Source organism: Pyrus communis, chromosome 11, assembly GCF_041283825.1.
Source record: "Pyrus communis isolate YQ-2024b chromosome 11, ASM4128382v1, whole genome shotgun sequence".
Lineage (NCBI taxonomy): Eukaryota > Viridiplantae > Streptophyta > Magnoliopsida > Rosales > Rosaceae > Pyrus > Pyrus communis.
Window position 1 is genome coordinate 28,627,870 of NC_142575.1, and position 16,317 is coordinate 28,644,186.

The 16,317-nt window shown below is 35.6% G+C and overlaps 2 protein-coding genes across 3 annotated transcripts; one reads left to right on the forward strand and one right to left on the reverse strand.

Moving 5' to 3' along the window:
* The first annotated feature begins 1,880 nt into the window (after positions 1-1,880).
* On the forward strand, positions 1,881-7,578 carry LOC137742206 (putative E3 ubiquitin-protein ligase ZFP1). 2 transcript variants are annotated; one of them, XM_068481998.2, is made up of 7 exons: positions 1,881-2,192; positions 2,382-2,440; positions 4,822-5,706; positions 5,911-6,305; positions 6,469-6,561; positions 6,774-6,941; positions 7,096-7,578. In XM_068481998.2, the coding sequence occupies exons 3-7, from the start codon at positions 4,860-4,862 to the stop codon at positions 7,240-7,242; spliced, it is 1,650 nt and encodes a 549-aa protein (XP_068338099.2). In that variant the 5' UTR covers positions 1,881-2,192; positions 2,382-2,440; positions 4,822-4,859; the 3' UTR covers positions 7,243-7,578. The 2 variants fall into 2 exon arrangements, with proteins under 2 accessions (XP_068338099.2, XP_068338100.2); XM_068481999.2 differs by lacking the exons at positions 1,881-2,192; positions 2,382-2,440 and adding an exon at positions 4,381-4,730.
* A 1,450-nt stretch (positions 7,579-9,028) lies between these two features.
* LOC137741711 (ras-related protein RABA1f) lies at positions 9,029-10,956 on the reverse strand. The gene is made up of 2 exons (XM_068481420.2): positions 10,537-10,956; positions 9,029-9,778 (listed from the first exon to the last, which is right to left on the reverse strand). The coding sequence occupies exons 1-2, from the start codon at positions 10,752-10,754 to the stop codon at positions 9,346-9,348; spliced, it is 651 nt and encodes a 216-aa protein (XP_068337521.1). The 5' UTR covers positions 10,755-10,956; the 3' UTR covers positions 9,029-9,345.
* Positions 10,957-16,317: the final 5,361 nt, after the last annotated feature.

Consider the following 16,317-nt stretch of genomic DNA (forward strand, 5'->3'; position numbering starts at 1 on the left):
GTAGCCAAAATTGTATTATATATGCAACACTAATCAAATTGTTAGTAGCCAAAATTATATTATCAATAATATATAGTATGAATAACACACAACAATTAATTGAGAACTATTACTTTTACCATTTTACTCCATCTCTCTCTAGGTGATATTGATGCATAAATCCATTTGAATTCCATAGAGCAATTCTGTTGGCTAAGCTCTCATGCATTTTCTAGGATTTGTCCTCCCCTTATTTTACAACATTCTCAAGGGAAGTAAATGGATATTTTTGATAGTTTGGTGGGAGTGCTTCTTATGACAATGATCTCCAAAATAGAAATGCATAAACAACACAAGATTTAAGTGGTTCACCAAATCGACTACATCCACTGGGGTTTGCTTTCATTGTATTTCACTATATATGAGAGACTTACAAATACAATGAAAGATGGCTTAAAGCCTTAACAACATGTAAAAGAAAAATAAAGAGGTATATGAAAGGGAGGATGGCTTTTTGTTGGAGTTGCTTTATTTCTTCTTATTTCTCTCTCTTTTCTCCCTTTTTTCTCCATTGGTTCTTTACTCATTCCTCTATAAAGATTGTATGACATCTTCATTCCCATCTAGTTTGAGGAGAAAGCTTCCAAGCGTGCCAATAGGAAGAAACCAAGTATTGTGCTAATCATTACCATGAAATGTGTTCCAATAACAAGGCAACAAGTGTTGTCCTACTCATTAAGAATGAAATGTGGTCCAATAGAAAAACAACAAATGCTAAGCTAATCACTTGCCCTGTTATGTGTTCCATAGAAACACACCAAATGTTAACCTAATCATGAACTAATGAATATCATGCATGATGTTCCTTGTATCAAAGGCCACATGAAATGTTCTAACCACAATAAGTTGTCATCTTTCTCTAGTTATAGTGGTGAATATCATCCTAATAATTAAGATTCCTATAGATTGATGAGCAAGCACTTCTAATACCTCAAAGTGTTGCCACCTACATGCAAATAGACTAACATTCACATGCTATAGACTCCACCTCTTCACCCTAATTATTAGCTTCTATTAATTACCAACTTCCACCTCAACCTATCTAGAGTAGTGACTAACCTCTCCCCTTTATTCTCTAATGGTTGCCAAAACGCCACTTAGCCTTTGTGAGAAAAATTTAGCCAAACTCATCATAATCCCCTTCTCCAATTCAAACTAAAAATATCTCTAATTACATATGAACATGAAATAATACTATAGTTTTTGAAATAATCTTGTAGCAAAATGAACTTATGTTGACACTAGTATATATATCAAAAGTATAAATTCATGTACACATAGCGTATAAAAAGAAACCCAATAAAATTATTACATAAAAATAACTTCACTCATCATATATAATCATCATTTTCTTTTAAATACGGGGTATTACACACAAATACAAATTAATTTCAAATTAGATGATTAAATGTAGTAAAAGTCCAATGATTTTTTGATCCACCTACACTTTATTTTCTTTCCTAAAAAACAAAGGTGCAAAATTTAATGCATGAGTAAGGCCTTAAGAAGTCGAGAGAATTTTTAGTGTTCAAAACACAGAACAGAACTATATATTATCATACAATTATATAACAGGTTAATTATTTTTTAAATTATATAATAACACGTAGTATTTAGCCTCGTATTCCAAGCTCACTATAAAATCTCTCTAACAGGTCAGGTGTGTGTAACTTGCCTTCGAGAAACAGAAAACTAACGTTGTTATTGGGCAAGTAAAATCTCCATTAGAAAATACAAAATCCAATCTAATTTTTACATAATTTAATTGAAATAAATAAAAAATTAGATTTTAATAAACCTAATTATTAGCTAATAAAAACAGAACCACCTAAGTCATAACTGGAATCGAAAAAAGTGACCGAAGAAAAACTGGAAATAAAATTAAAAAATTATTAAATTTGTTTTCCTTTTTGAAAAATTAAATTATAAACGGTCAGAATTAGAAACTCAGAGCCATTAAACCGTATATAAAATCAATATTCCTTTCAATCCTGATTCCTGGATATAAAATAACAACACCCAGAATTTCAATTCTCTCTGTGTCCCAATTACATTGAATACCCCATTCTCTCTCCCCTCTCTCTCTCTCTCTCTCTCTCTCTCTCTGGGAGTACCCTTTTCGATCTCGCTTGCTTTGATCGGTTTTCGTTACGGTGAGGTTTTTTTTTTTCTACGCCGATTTCACTGAAATTCTCAAACTTTTTCATGATTTTCCCTTTATTTGCTGCAAATTTTGAAGCTTTTATGGCCGTTAGCGTTTAATTTGAGCTCTAGGGTTTTTTGCTCTTTCCGATTACAATTTCGACGATTTGAATTGGGTATTTTTTTTTTTTCTTTTGCAGGAACTTTTTGAAGAAATTCGGCATTCTTCGGATATAATCCCTTTGTTTATGATAATAAAGTATGTAATTTGTACTTATGTTAATTTTTTTCTAAGAGTTCGGGAAATTTATTTATTTTTTGTTGAAATAAATTTGGGTTTCTTCTGATTTTCTTAGCAAAGTCAAAGAAATTATAAAAAAAAAAAAAAAACCTTCAAATTTAAATAAATATTACATATAATTTGCCCCCCCTTAAACTGATGAGCAAAACTAAGGGGTAATTTATATATATCCAACGGTACACGAATTTATGGAACCAAGTTTGTTGAAGTTATCATCTGCATGTTACTTTTTAATTTTTATTTTTAATTTTTTTTTATGTTATATTAGATTTCATGGTCTAATCTGTGATTGTATGGTCTAAAGCTGTGTGGTATTGTATTTTCTGTCGCTTGATTTTCTTTCTTCACGAGGTTTGTCAATATAGGACTTGTTTTTCGTAGCTCATAGAATCTCATAATTATGATAATTCGCACGTAACCGCTGATTACATTGATTTGGAGTGTTTTGTTTGTTTTCGCCCGTGAACCTTAGCTCAAGTGGCCTGAGAAGGGTGAGGTGAGTATGAAGATCCTAGGTTTGAATCGAAAAAGGACGTATTGTTTGTGAACATGAGATCAATGCTACACTTAAACGCGGCGGATCCAGGAAATAATATTAGGAGGTCAGTAAGAATAGCTAGCGCAGCGTGCAATTTTTTTTACCAGAAATAGCATGCATTTGCCATTTCATTGAGTCTTGGTAGGCCTGAAGTCATTTGGAAAGGCATATTACACACCTGTTAATGTATGCAAGAGGCAACAGCCAAGGTATCCATGGACATTCACCAAGTCTTGGTAGGCCTGAAGTTAGTTGGAGGGCATGAATGAAGCCAACTCTAATCTTCAAAAGGGCAGCACCCAAGGTATCTATGGACATTCACCGAAGTTCGGAGGGTCAGCACCCAAGGTATCCATGGACATTCACCGAAGTTCGGAGGGTCAGCACCCAAAGTATCTATGGACATTCACCGAAGTTCGGGGGGTCAGCTGCCCCTCAATGCATCCGCCACTGCTTAAACGTGTGTATGGCCGAGTGGGATTCTTTGGTAGATGGGTTAATCAATAATGGGGAAGTTTTTTACTTTCTGAGGAGAATAGGAAGTTATGTATGGAATTAGTTTGGACAAAGTCATGGATAAGACTTCTTTGTATGGTTTATGGGATGTGATGAGAAAGGTAATATTTGTTGGTATAAATTTGGAAGAGTGAACTTCTCTCCCACATTTTCTTAAAAATATTTTTTAACAGTGAAACCTGTGCTTCCCCCTTCCTTTAGTTTCAGGTGCACATGGTATCTTTTAAGGTTACAAACTTGTGGTAGAGAGTAGTAGACTAAGACAAGCAGTGGGTATTTGTTTTATCAAAGTATGCTTATCTTTCATCATGTTTCACTAGGGAATGGGGATTCATGATTTTAGTTACCTTTAAAAAGAATGGATAATTGGATTTTTGGCAACCTAAAGAGTTCACATTATCTCGTACGGCGGATGAAAGAAACAGTTTTCTTTTTGAGATATTTTTTGCTTCTTGAGGGTTTTCTTATGCTTTCCTTCCACTCCTGAAGTATTTTGTGGTCAGTGTGATCACCCTGTTATTGTGGCTGCATGGACTAATCTTTTGCTTGAGTTTCTATGATGATTTGTGCATTTTGAGTATCAAATTTCAGTTACCATGTTACTGTATAATTGACCGAGCCTTAATTGGAAGATTGATTCAGATGTTCTACCAAACCTTAGGTTATTTTTATTGTGATTGACAGTGACATCGGTTGTGCTTAGGTACAAGATTTGAACTTCTTACTCTAGAAGACTCTATGACCTGTTTTTTTTATTTTTTATTTTTCTTATTTTTTTATCTGCTTCTTCTTCTTTGAACAAAAAAATTTATATAGAAAATGACCTTATTTTTATTTTTCAAAGATTGTTTATAATTTAACTGAATCATTCATAAAGGATGGCAAAGGAAATTAGTGCTAAAGTTTGAACGTTGGAGGGTATAACATATAGACCTGTTCACCCACTCCACGGGGAGTGAGGAATTCCACCGTCAACCAACCTTTCAGCTACTAGATGGACACTTATATTGTCTGTAAACACTAAAATAATAGCTGAGGATAATCAAGTGGTTAAATGATTGCGTATTTGGATTATTTTTGGCATGATCCTTAAATGGACACTTTAAAAATAAATGGTTTAGATAATTGAATCACAATGTATAGTGGATCCCAAAAAGTTGGTAACCCTGGAACTCCTTGCTCACTGTGAAGCAGGTAACTGGACCGTGTATGCATCTAAATGTTATTTTTTGACTTGTTCCATGTTCTATAATGTCCTAACTGATCATTTGACTGATTTTTGTAGATACCTTGGCTGGAGTGAAGGGATTATTTGAGACTTCAATGGGGCAAAGAAATATGCTATGCCCTAGTCAGATGATCGATTTGGAAATGAATCAACAAGGGGAAGGTTATCTCTGTCCCCCACCCTCCGTCCATTTTGGGGGCGCTTCTAGTATCCAACAGCACAATGTTCACACAATGGTAACAGCTTCAGGGGGCACTACTCGTTTTGATGCCCAACATTTACCCGAGGGTTATGATAATGCCGCACTCTACGGGATGGCCCAGTACACTGGTGTTCAGCATCATCATAATCTTGATTTGGGTGTTGCGACTCCAGCCAACTATTATTATTCATACATGACTCCTTCGTCTAGTACTGGGGTGTTACCTGTTCCTCTAAATCATGGTGCTTCTGATCCGTCGCCATCTTCTAGCCATTATGGAGCCATTGGAATTTCTGCAGATGAGTATGGTAGAAATAATCGCATAATGGATGATGCTAGAGGTCAGTTTAAGAGAAAAAACCCTGAAGGCCTACCAGGGAATTTCCAATATCTTAATGCCTTTGCAACCCCTAGTTCTTCAGTGCCTCCTTTGAATTTGAGGAATCCTGATGGAGTTGCTGTAATGGATGCTGTAACTTATGCCTTGCCTCAGTATGCAGGAACTGGCAATCCACCAATTATGGAAGCAGGACCTCAGAGTAATATGAGGAACAGATCAGCTACAACTGGGCTTGATTCTGTTATGACACATGACCATAACCTTCTAAATCAAGTAAATTATGCGGGTCAGCACTTTCAGCCGGCTGGAACACTTTGGTTGGATCAACATTTAAGTAGTAACAGTGGGGATGGAAGTTCTCCATCCTGGAATCCAGTTCCTACTATTCCTTTTATGCACGGTCAGTACTGGCTTGTATTTTCTTCCGTTATAATTGGATTCCTATTTGCATCTGCTTAGGTCATTTAATGTCTGAAAAGTCATGTTTCAGTTGCTCTTACAACGTATTGATCTAATTAAGGAAACACACCTATGTGTCTTAATTTAATGATCAGTGTGCTAATTATTAATTGGAACACTCACTCTCTGTGGCTCATTCTCACAGGGGGTAATGTCACAGTAGGTTCTATGGACAGCGCGAACATGGGTATGCAAAGATATCATGATTCATCTAGCAACAGAAATTCCTCTATTCTCCGGCATCCTCCTCTGCTCAACCACCACCATCATAATCAACGTGTAGCACCACCCATGCAAGGATTAAGAGGCCACAACCTTAATTTTATCCCCCAGGGTGCCACAGCAGCTTCATATAGATTACCCACAAGTTCCTCGCGCAGCACCATGAATCCTTCTCAGAATGGTTTGGAGATTGGTCGTAGGCAACCAGGATCTATTCCCTCGAATGGTTTTAGGGTATACAGGCCACACCAAGGAGTTATTCCCGAGGCAGATTTAAGACACCAGAACCTTCCCCACTTCAGAGTTCTTCAGGCTGATGTAATCTCTCTCTCTCTCTCTCTCTCTCTCTCTCTCTCTACACACACACATACACACATATATTGTTTGTGTGTTATTTGGAAGTATATGGTATATGCATTTAGTATTTACCATCTACGTTTGAGATTATATTTGGCTGAACCTTTTTGGAATTTTTTTGTAGGAGGGTGTCATAGTAGATGTTCCTAACTTTTATGGAAGCTTTCTTGACCAGCACAGAGACATGCGGTTGGACATAGAGGACATGTCATATGAGGTAACTGAAGTAGTTCCATTCTTACCTACTTGTTCATTTAGATACATCAACGAATTGCGGAATCGTGCAGATAAGCAAAAGATAAAAGAGTTCCTTAGCTATGCCAATGGATTCTCAGATATATTTATGTTCTTACCATTTTTATTCTGTTATTCCGATAGTTATGCTACTTCTGCAGAGTTTTAACCTGAAAACCCCACTTTCGACTGCAGGAGCTTCTTGCATTGGGGGAGCAAATTGGCCATGTAAGCACTGGGTTGTCAGATGAGGCCATTAGAAAACAACTAAAGACAAGGTCTTATTTATCATCTTCAATTAATTTAAACCTCGAAGATGCTGGATCCCCAGAGAAGGAAGCCGATTCCTGCATTATATGCCAGGTACCATAAAACTTGTTCCAACATATTTTTTTCGTCTTGATAGTTACGTGCAATTGAGTAGCTTCATACTTGTGAATCTCTAATAGTTACCGTTTAAAAAAAAAAAAACGATCTTGCTGGTCAATTCACCATTGTTGCGTTCGGCATTTTACAGGATAATTACAAGAACCGCGAGAAGATAGGAATTCTCCATTGCGGACACGAGTATCATGCAAGTTGCTTGAAGAAGTGGTTGCTTGTGAAAAATGTCTGCCCTGTCTGCAAATCCGAAGCGTTGAACACAGGGAAGAAGAATGTATAGAAGGGGCGATAGTTGAATGACAAAGGATTCTTCCTTTGTTCTTTCATCTAACTTTATTTTGTTATATATTTTTGTATATGCACCGGCATATAATATATATCGACCAATTGTTACCAACATTGGTCATGTACCTATCAAACTTGTACAGACCTTTTTTTTTTTTTTAAATTTTATTATTCTGCCTCTGCGGTATTACTCTTGGTAATTAAGCCACATTTTGTTCATTTGTGCCAACTATTTGTTTATTTTTTTGAATAATTCATCTTTGTCGATGAAAAATGATCGGTCGATGCTGAATTATGACTATGAATGAGAATTTAATGTTTTTGTTTCTTATGTTGATATTAGGCACTGTAAATTTCATGTTGCATGTTTGTGGTGTGTAGCTCCGTTGGTGACTAATTGGATATAGAATATGGTACAACAAGTTATGAGATTCTTTTGAGAGATTATAATCTCTAAATTTGAGAATCTATTTAACAAAATATAGTAACACTTCAATAATTTGATATCTAATTAATTAATAATCACGATTAAATAATATTTTAGGTTGGTCTTGACTTGAGAATAATGTGTTATGTTAATAGTTTGCGAAATTTATAATATTAAACATCATAAAAAAATTCATACAAGTCTCACGCAATACATAAATTAATAGTTTCCTGATTTCTTTACACCTTTGACACGAGAAGCCATTGATGTATGTATGGTGTGTTGTGTTACTATGGCTTTTTTTACTTGAATAGAGTTTTTGCTTGGTTAAATGTTCATGAAATAGAACAATATATTACATTGAATAATGTACAATTTGTTTTTTAAAATATTTTTAAATTCATAAATTTACTTGATTAAACAAAATGCATAAATTTATTGGTCCAAGGTTTTATTTTTTATTTTTACATGCGATATTATTTACACTAAGATGTGGGGGAGCGGTGTAAGGGCTAGTTTGATATTGTTGTGCTTTGAAAAAAAGCTGCTTCTGCTGTACTGTGAGAATAAGCAGCTGTGAAATAAAGCAGCTGAGTGTTTGGTAAACTTTTTTGTAAAAGTGCTTTTGAAAAAAAAAAGAAAAAAGCAGTATTATAGTGTTATAGTGTTTGGTAAACTTTTATGTAAAACAGATGTGAAAAAAAAGCCGGTTTTTCAAAGCTGGGTTTTGCAGCTTCTTGTTTTTGACTTTTTTTCACCAAAAACTGTGAAAAAAAGCTGAAGCTGAATGTTTACCAAACACAGAAACAGCTCCCAGCTTTTTTTGATACCAGCTTTTTTCAGAATCACCTTAGTACCAAACCAGACTTAAGCCTTATAGTGGGCTAACCATAATAATTTTGCTCGAAGTCGTCTGTGGCAAGAATTGAATCTTCTCACTTACAAATGAAGAGGAATACCACTAGGCCATAGTACTAAGTGTCATTGGTCTAAGGTTTTTAAATCAAAAAGGTTTAACGTTAGTCGCTTTAGAAAGCAGTCTCCTCCATAGCACCCTGAGTATGGCAGACTCCAGATGTTTTTGACCGCAAATTTTTATTTGAAAATCAAAAATCAAAATCTAATGGTTAAAACACACGAAGTACCTCGTACTCTACAGCATTCTAGAATTTTCTTCTGGTAGATAAAAACGGCGTAAAAGATTTTGACTTAATCGTAACAATGGCCACTGAAAGTGTCCTCGAGTTATATTTTGATCCCTCAACTCGAAAATGTTTCGGAGTCCTTAAAACCGCCTCGTGTTATGATGTAAAACCTTTTCGATTGGCAATGTACTTATGTGAGCCATAAAAGGGAAGGCGCTAAATCATCATACATTCAACTAATCATCCATCCGATACAAAAAAATTATCCAGAAACTGTTCCTAAACTAGAGCAAACGAAAGTATCAACAAAAGATCGTAGGTAAATAATCAAGAAATTGACATAAGACGGAAGCTGTGACATTTCTTTTGACTCCAAAACTAAGAGCCGACCCCAAAAAACACAAGCAATACCATACGGTAAAAAGTTAATGACAAATTCCATGTGTTGACAGGTACAAATCTTGAAACTTTAGGGGCAGCAAAATGAGAAGACGACGCCCTTCAGCTTGACCTATCGCTCTCACGATTAGGCAGAACAGCAACCATCTTTCTTAACAGCAGAAACGTCATCCTTGTTTCCGACATTTATGGTCTGTCCCTTGGGCAATGCTGCAGGATCATCTCCGACCTCTAGTGCTTTCCGGCTGACTACATGGTATATCTGTGTTAGGACTTCAGTGAAAGCATTTTCAACGTTCATAGACTCGAGTGCTGATGTCTCCATAAAGAAGGTGTTTTCTCTCTCAGCAAAAGCCTTGGCATCCTCAACAGAAACAGCACGCAGGTGACGCAGGTCAGCTTTGTTACCCACAAGCATTATCACAATGTTGGAGTCTGTGTGATCCCGTAGCTCCTTTAACCATCTCTCAACATTCTCAAATGTCACATGCCTGGTGACGTCATAGACAAGCAAAGCGCCAACAGCTCCTCGGTAGTATGCACTTGTGATTGCACGGTACCTTCAACAAAAGAAAAAATTACTCAAAACTTAAAATTCAGGCAATCATCATTCACAAATGACAACAGCAACCACATCAAAATAACAAATTATTAAATTTCCTGAAACCTATTATCTCAAATCTTCTAGTCTGCTACCGAAAAGGTTCAGCAACACAAACTAAGGACTACATCTGCTCGGTAGAAGGAAAGCAACGAATATTCAGTACCAATCCTATTTCCCAAAAACACACTATTCAACACATAGAGCCACATTAGTAGAATCCCTTGTTGGATTTACATCTGACGGTACAGGAGACATCTTCACATACCTGATGACCTACTTATACTGTTCAAAAGTTTATCTTTCTGCAATGAACCAAGCAGAAAGAACTAAACATGTACTTTTTCGATGCTCAATTCTTTTGAGATTATAGCTTACATTTTCTTAATTTGATAATTCTATTATTCAATACAAGAGAACATGTTCAAATTCAGCAGTGATCTTACATTGGTGTCAGATTCTGTTCAGCGCTCAAACAATAAACCGAAAACAAAAATAAAACCCAATTCGCTCACAGATCTCGATTCGTATGGCGAACGAAATCTCTAAACAGTCCCTTCAATTTTCCCACATTTTCTCAGCACCCAATTACCCATTTCCCCACATTTTCTCATCATCAAATCACCCATTTACCCAAATCCCATAACAAGAACAACATAAAAAGAGGCAAACAGATTGAAATGATCAAAGTATGAATTGGTCGAGAAAGTTAAAAACCTTTCTTGGCCAGCGGTGTCCCAAATCTGGGCCTTGACGATCTTCTCATCAACGTGGATACTCCGAGTGGCGAACTCGACGCCGATCGTCGACTTCGACTCGAGGCTGAACTCGTTGCGCGTGAATCTCGACAAAAGGTTGGATTTTCCCACGCCGGAGTCGCCAATCAGCACCACCTTGAACAGATAGTCATAGTCGTCATCGGCCCTGTACGCCATGGCTGCCCTCCTCCCTCACAAATCCAAATTCGACTCGGCGGTTAGGTTCGGTTAGGTTCTGGTTTCCGGGTCGGATCCGAATTGGGTCCCCGGATTTATTCAATTGGAAGAGCGCCTCGGACTCGGAGGCATGGAATGAAGGAGGACGGAGGATTGTGTGAAAAGGGGAAGGAAGGCGAATTTGAGATTTTCTGCCGCTGATAAAAAAATGATATGATATTTGGAGGGTATATCAGATTGTGCCTCGTGGGCCCACCCCAAATTTGAAGGCCCTTGTTTTTCACTCCTGGGCCTGCAGGGTTAATAGTTATTTTTTTTACGAACATTAATGAAAATGATTTGAAAACTTTAAATTTTAATAATAACGATAAAATAAAGGGTAAAATAAATAGTACTAGGATTGATTTTTTAGTGCAAAAATATGATTTTTCGTTAAATTAAACAGTACATAAAGTTTTTTGTTAAAATTCCCTATTTTCTTAGAGGTATCTTCGTACACTCAAATTTCATTAACCACTCGTACACCGATACGTAAAAAAACATTTAGGTCGTTTTAAAAGTACTAAAGGAGGTTTCAAATTTTAAGAGGAATGTCAAGCAATCAAATTTAAAAGTATGAAGAATTCTCAACTGACTTGTCAATTCTACGAGGATTGACATATGAATTTTCTGTTGCCAAAATTGACATATGAGAAAAGTGCTGCCAAATTTTTTTATAATTATCTTATTGGGTGAGTCTTACAAATATCATTTATAAATATACACACACACACACACACACACACACACACACACACATATATATATATATATTGGAAGAAGAGAAAATTTGACATTTGCCAAGTTAATTATTAAATTAACATTTGATATTTATCTTTTAACACATTAGAGATGCTTTTAGTGATTCTTAAAGAAAAAAATTATTTATTTGAACAGAGAAGTAGATGAGTTTGTGGTGACAAAACTTGGTTACAAAAAAAAAAAAAAAAAAAAAAAAAAAAAAAAAAAAAAAAAAACATCGTTTTGTTTCCTTACATCTCAAGCAATCAAAATCAAGATATATATATTTTATTATTTTTCGAGAAGAAAATAACAATTACAAAGAAAAGACCTTGTAGCAAGAAGAGCTAGCAAAATCCCATAATGGATTTTTAGAATTACGCTTTTTTGGTGAAGCATTTAACTCCAAGATTCCATGGTAAGGGGCCTAGTGGTAATCTATGCCCAATTATACAAGAATAGAACATTTTTACCATAACGATGTGATATATGTTGTGGCCAATTTTCTAAAGCGTGGAGAGAAATTGTAGAATGTTTAGGATAGTGTGATTCTCTCTATGCCCGTCTTTTTATTAATTGTAGTCTAAGAGGAAGGAGTGACTTGTCATCCAAGAAATTACAATTCTAATAGGAAAGACTTGTCCTCCAAGAAATTATAATTCTCTCTATGCATGTGCTCATTATTATAGTGATGGTGATTAGATTGAGTTTTAGATTACCCCTTATTATAGTGATTCATTACTATTATAATTGTAATTACTTGGAGGATAAGTTATTTCTTCCTCTTAGATTAGTATCAATAAAAAAAAAAAAAAAGTAATGCTAGGAAGACTAAATTTGTAGACAAAATTTTGTAAACTAAATAATATGGAAGTTGATGGTTAGATTATTACTTAAGCGTTGATAAACACGCTCATTCATATGAGTAACACATCATTTAGTTTGCAATTTTTTGTCTATAAATGTAGTCTCCATAGCATTACCCTTAGTAAAAGTATTGGCATGTGAGAATCACACAATCTTAAACATTCTACAATTTCTCTCCACGCTCTCACTTGCCGCATCCTCTCTCAACCCTTTAGAAAAATGGCCACAACATATATCACACCGTTATGGTAAAATGTTCTATTCTTGTATAATTGGCATAGATACACCAATTAAATGAATGGTTGGATCATGTGGAGTAAAAGATCCAACGGCCAAAAATAAAAGAAGAAGAAAGCAAACAAAAACAAGAAGAAGAAAGCCTAAACCACACCCCCGATTATGTATAAATAAAATCCAACAGCTTAGAAAATTTTGCCAAATTTAAAACATGAAGCCTGTTTGAAATCCATGACCCGTTTTATGAAGAACCCGTTTGATTTTATATATATTTTTTTCCACAAATTCGTGGCTCCTCATTCAGATCCTCCCTAACTCTACCTTGTCATCTTGTGAGAGTGAGACAACGGCAAAGTGATGCAAAATTTAATAGTGTTGTGAGAACATTGTTCCAATTGAGTTACAGTTGAGGAATCATTGCCACAATTTTTTTCAATGCACTACATATTACGTGCCAAAAAAAACAAAGACTGCGGTATATATTATACCGCTGATGAAAATTAAGCAACATACATATAACGTTTAGTAAACATACGAGAATAAAATCACTTCCAAGTCGAAATAGTTAGGAGAAGAGAGTAAGCAAAATAAGGCCGTTAAGGTCTGCCATGCATCCTGGCCACTCTATACTACACCGTGACCCTCCTCCATGCAAATTATACAGCGGCGGGGCTTTCTAACTAAATCTGCAACCAAACTAAAAAATAAAAATAAAAAAATTACTAGTTACTTCAATAAATTACACTAAAATTTTAGCAGCACATATCCAAAGATTCAGTCTTAACGTCCCAGAGCAAATTAAGAATTTTCAACGGTTTACTATAAGGTGTAAATTGTATATGTGAGTAATTAGTGGCGGTGTAAATCTACCATCCATTAAGCAAATTGGAATTTTTAACGGTTTATTATAAGGTGTAAATTGTATATGTGAGTAATTAGTGGTGGTGTAAATCCACCATCCATTAAGCAAATAAAATATACTAAGGCGCTTTTTTTTTCTTTCAAAAAAGGGACCACTGATGGCAAGTTACGGTTGAGAATCGAGAAGACTCGCATATGCATTTCAACCTCCTCCTGGCCTCATAATTCGTCATTTATCACTGAACCACCCACTCGTGATTAGTAGGATCCGTTGATTCATTGGAGCAATTAGTGGTGATGCCAAATGCCAAACCAATTGTATTTAGGAGATATAATGGGTGGAATTTAAATTAAGGGAGGTGTATTCAATTGAGATTTTGAGGGATTTTAATTCTTTTAATGAATCTGGGGGTATTCAATCAGGATTTTAAGTGATTCTCTGAAATTCAATGTGTATTCAATCAGGATTTTAAGATAGTTTATTAAAATCCTTAGAAATCTGGATGCATTCAATTAGGATTTTAAAGAAGTTTATAACATTCCAAGTGTATTCAATTAGAATTTGATTTTAAAAAAATTCAAAAAGTTGGGGAATTAAAGGGAATTGGAGAGATTTTGTACTGTATTTTAAGCATCCATAAATTTTCATTATCTCCATGAGATTTCGAGGGATTGAACTTCATAAAAATCCATGAATTTATAAATCTATTAAAATCTCTTCAATTCCCAATTAAACACACAAAGAAACAAAATTTTTGTATGATTCTCCAAAAGTCTCTGTCTCTCCCCGCCATAACATCATCTGTATTGAAATTGGAAAACCCTATTAAATATCTAGTTAGGAGAGATAATTTGAATTTGGACCGGCACCATATAATTTAAAACTCTGTCCGTTTACCACTCGGAGAGAGAGATCATAATCGAATATTATTATTAATAAATAATAATATAAAAAAAATTGAATAATTAAATGATATATCATAATCTTGTTGTAGTCATATTTAAAATAGAAATGTGATTCTGTAAATCCTAATGTATATATGGATATCTTTAAATATTCCTTTTAGTAGTTAATATCCTATTAGAGTTGTAATCTTATTAGGGTAATGATTTAATCTATCATACTACTATAAATATAAATAAAAGCACAATAAGGTGATACAACATACACATCACAATTAAATCTCTCTCTTCTCTCTTGCCGCCGGCCTCTCTCCGTCTCTAATCCTAAATACAATTCAGTCAGATAGACCTACAACATGTTATTAGCACATTCTTGCTAGAAGCTAAGGAACTGAAGGATCGTAGGAGGAGACTATCTTCTACAAAATTCAAAGATTTTTATTTGTTTTTTGCAAATCAGGTACGCTTAAAATAAAGTAAGATATTTGAAACGTCCATGAAGCATGCAAACATTCCTCATGATGCATGAACCCTCTATATTTATATTTTCCTTCCAACACACACACACACATATATATATATATATATATCATGTCTTACGCAATTATTTTGTTATGTGGAATTTGTGAGTCAAAGCATATAAATAAATTAGAAGCAATTTAGAAAAAAAAAACATTCAGGGAAAAATACGGCACGGCTCACAACCGCATCGTTGTGGCACCACTGCCGACAACTGCAGTTGGCTTGCAACCCAGCCGCGTGGAGCAAACATGGAACGGCGTCGTTTGACGCTTGGACCACACAATAGTAGCCCTTTAGGCTTTGCTGCTCACGCTAGACAACCTAAGCCTTAGGCTTGATAGGGTTACACGGGTCTGAAGCCCCCAACCTAATCTAAGAACGCCTTTAGCTTTCTTGGCCCTTGTCCCGCTCGTCCCTGGCCCAACTCTAGTAGCCCAGAGTTGTTAGGCTTTTCTTGACCCATGATTAGGCATGTCCCCAGCAGCCTATTACTTGTTGGGTGTCGCCCAACCTTCAGCCCACTCGCCCCTAGCTTTTGTTGCTAGGCTTGACCTGCCTCGACCCAAAAACCTGAAACCCAGCCTTGGCTTGGCTTGCCCTGTGCCTGGTTTTTGGGCCTAAACAAGCAGTTTTTTCTCTTAGGCTCACCAAGACCACACGGCCTAAAGGCTTGTAGCCGAGTTGCAGAGCCTGTCCTTGTGTAGATACCAGCCCACATTTGGCTGGGCTACATTATTTTTTCGACCCAATGCTAATTTTTGGCATCCCCGCGTTATAAATCATAATCATGCCCAATATTTTTTTTTGGGTACTTTGGTTTACGCTAATTAATTTTAATTTAATTATCACTTGGTTTATCACCAACTAAAGCTAATATGACCTGTCTTTCATTATTTTGCTTCCACAATCGACCCTATTTGGTCTCGATCTATTGATTAATTAAAAGTGACCTGCATTCCATTAATCTGATAATTAATCCAAAATTATTGACTTGAATATCACTTTTGGACATTAACGATTCAATAATTTATTTTTATACTTTGAATCGTTGACATCCTTTCATAGTCCTGAAGCTCTCATACTTGACTTCCCGAAACAACTTAAATCCATTACACTTCAATCAACATATTGCATTCTGTGTTCTTGTAGGAACCTCTTCTTTATGAATTAATCGTTCATAAAATTAAATTGACCTGTAGTTTCATATTTAGTGCCTTTGAAACTCGAAGTTTTTATTCAAAACTGACCACATGAAACCTGCACCTTTCATGTTTACATTAAACCAATACATGTCTATAGAACCTGAATGTTCTACAATGTATGTGTATGGATTACCATATGACTAACTATGTTTTGTTGTACCCTCCGTTTTAGGGACATGTTGAACTTGAAC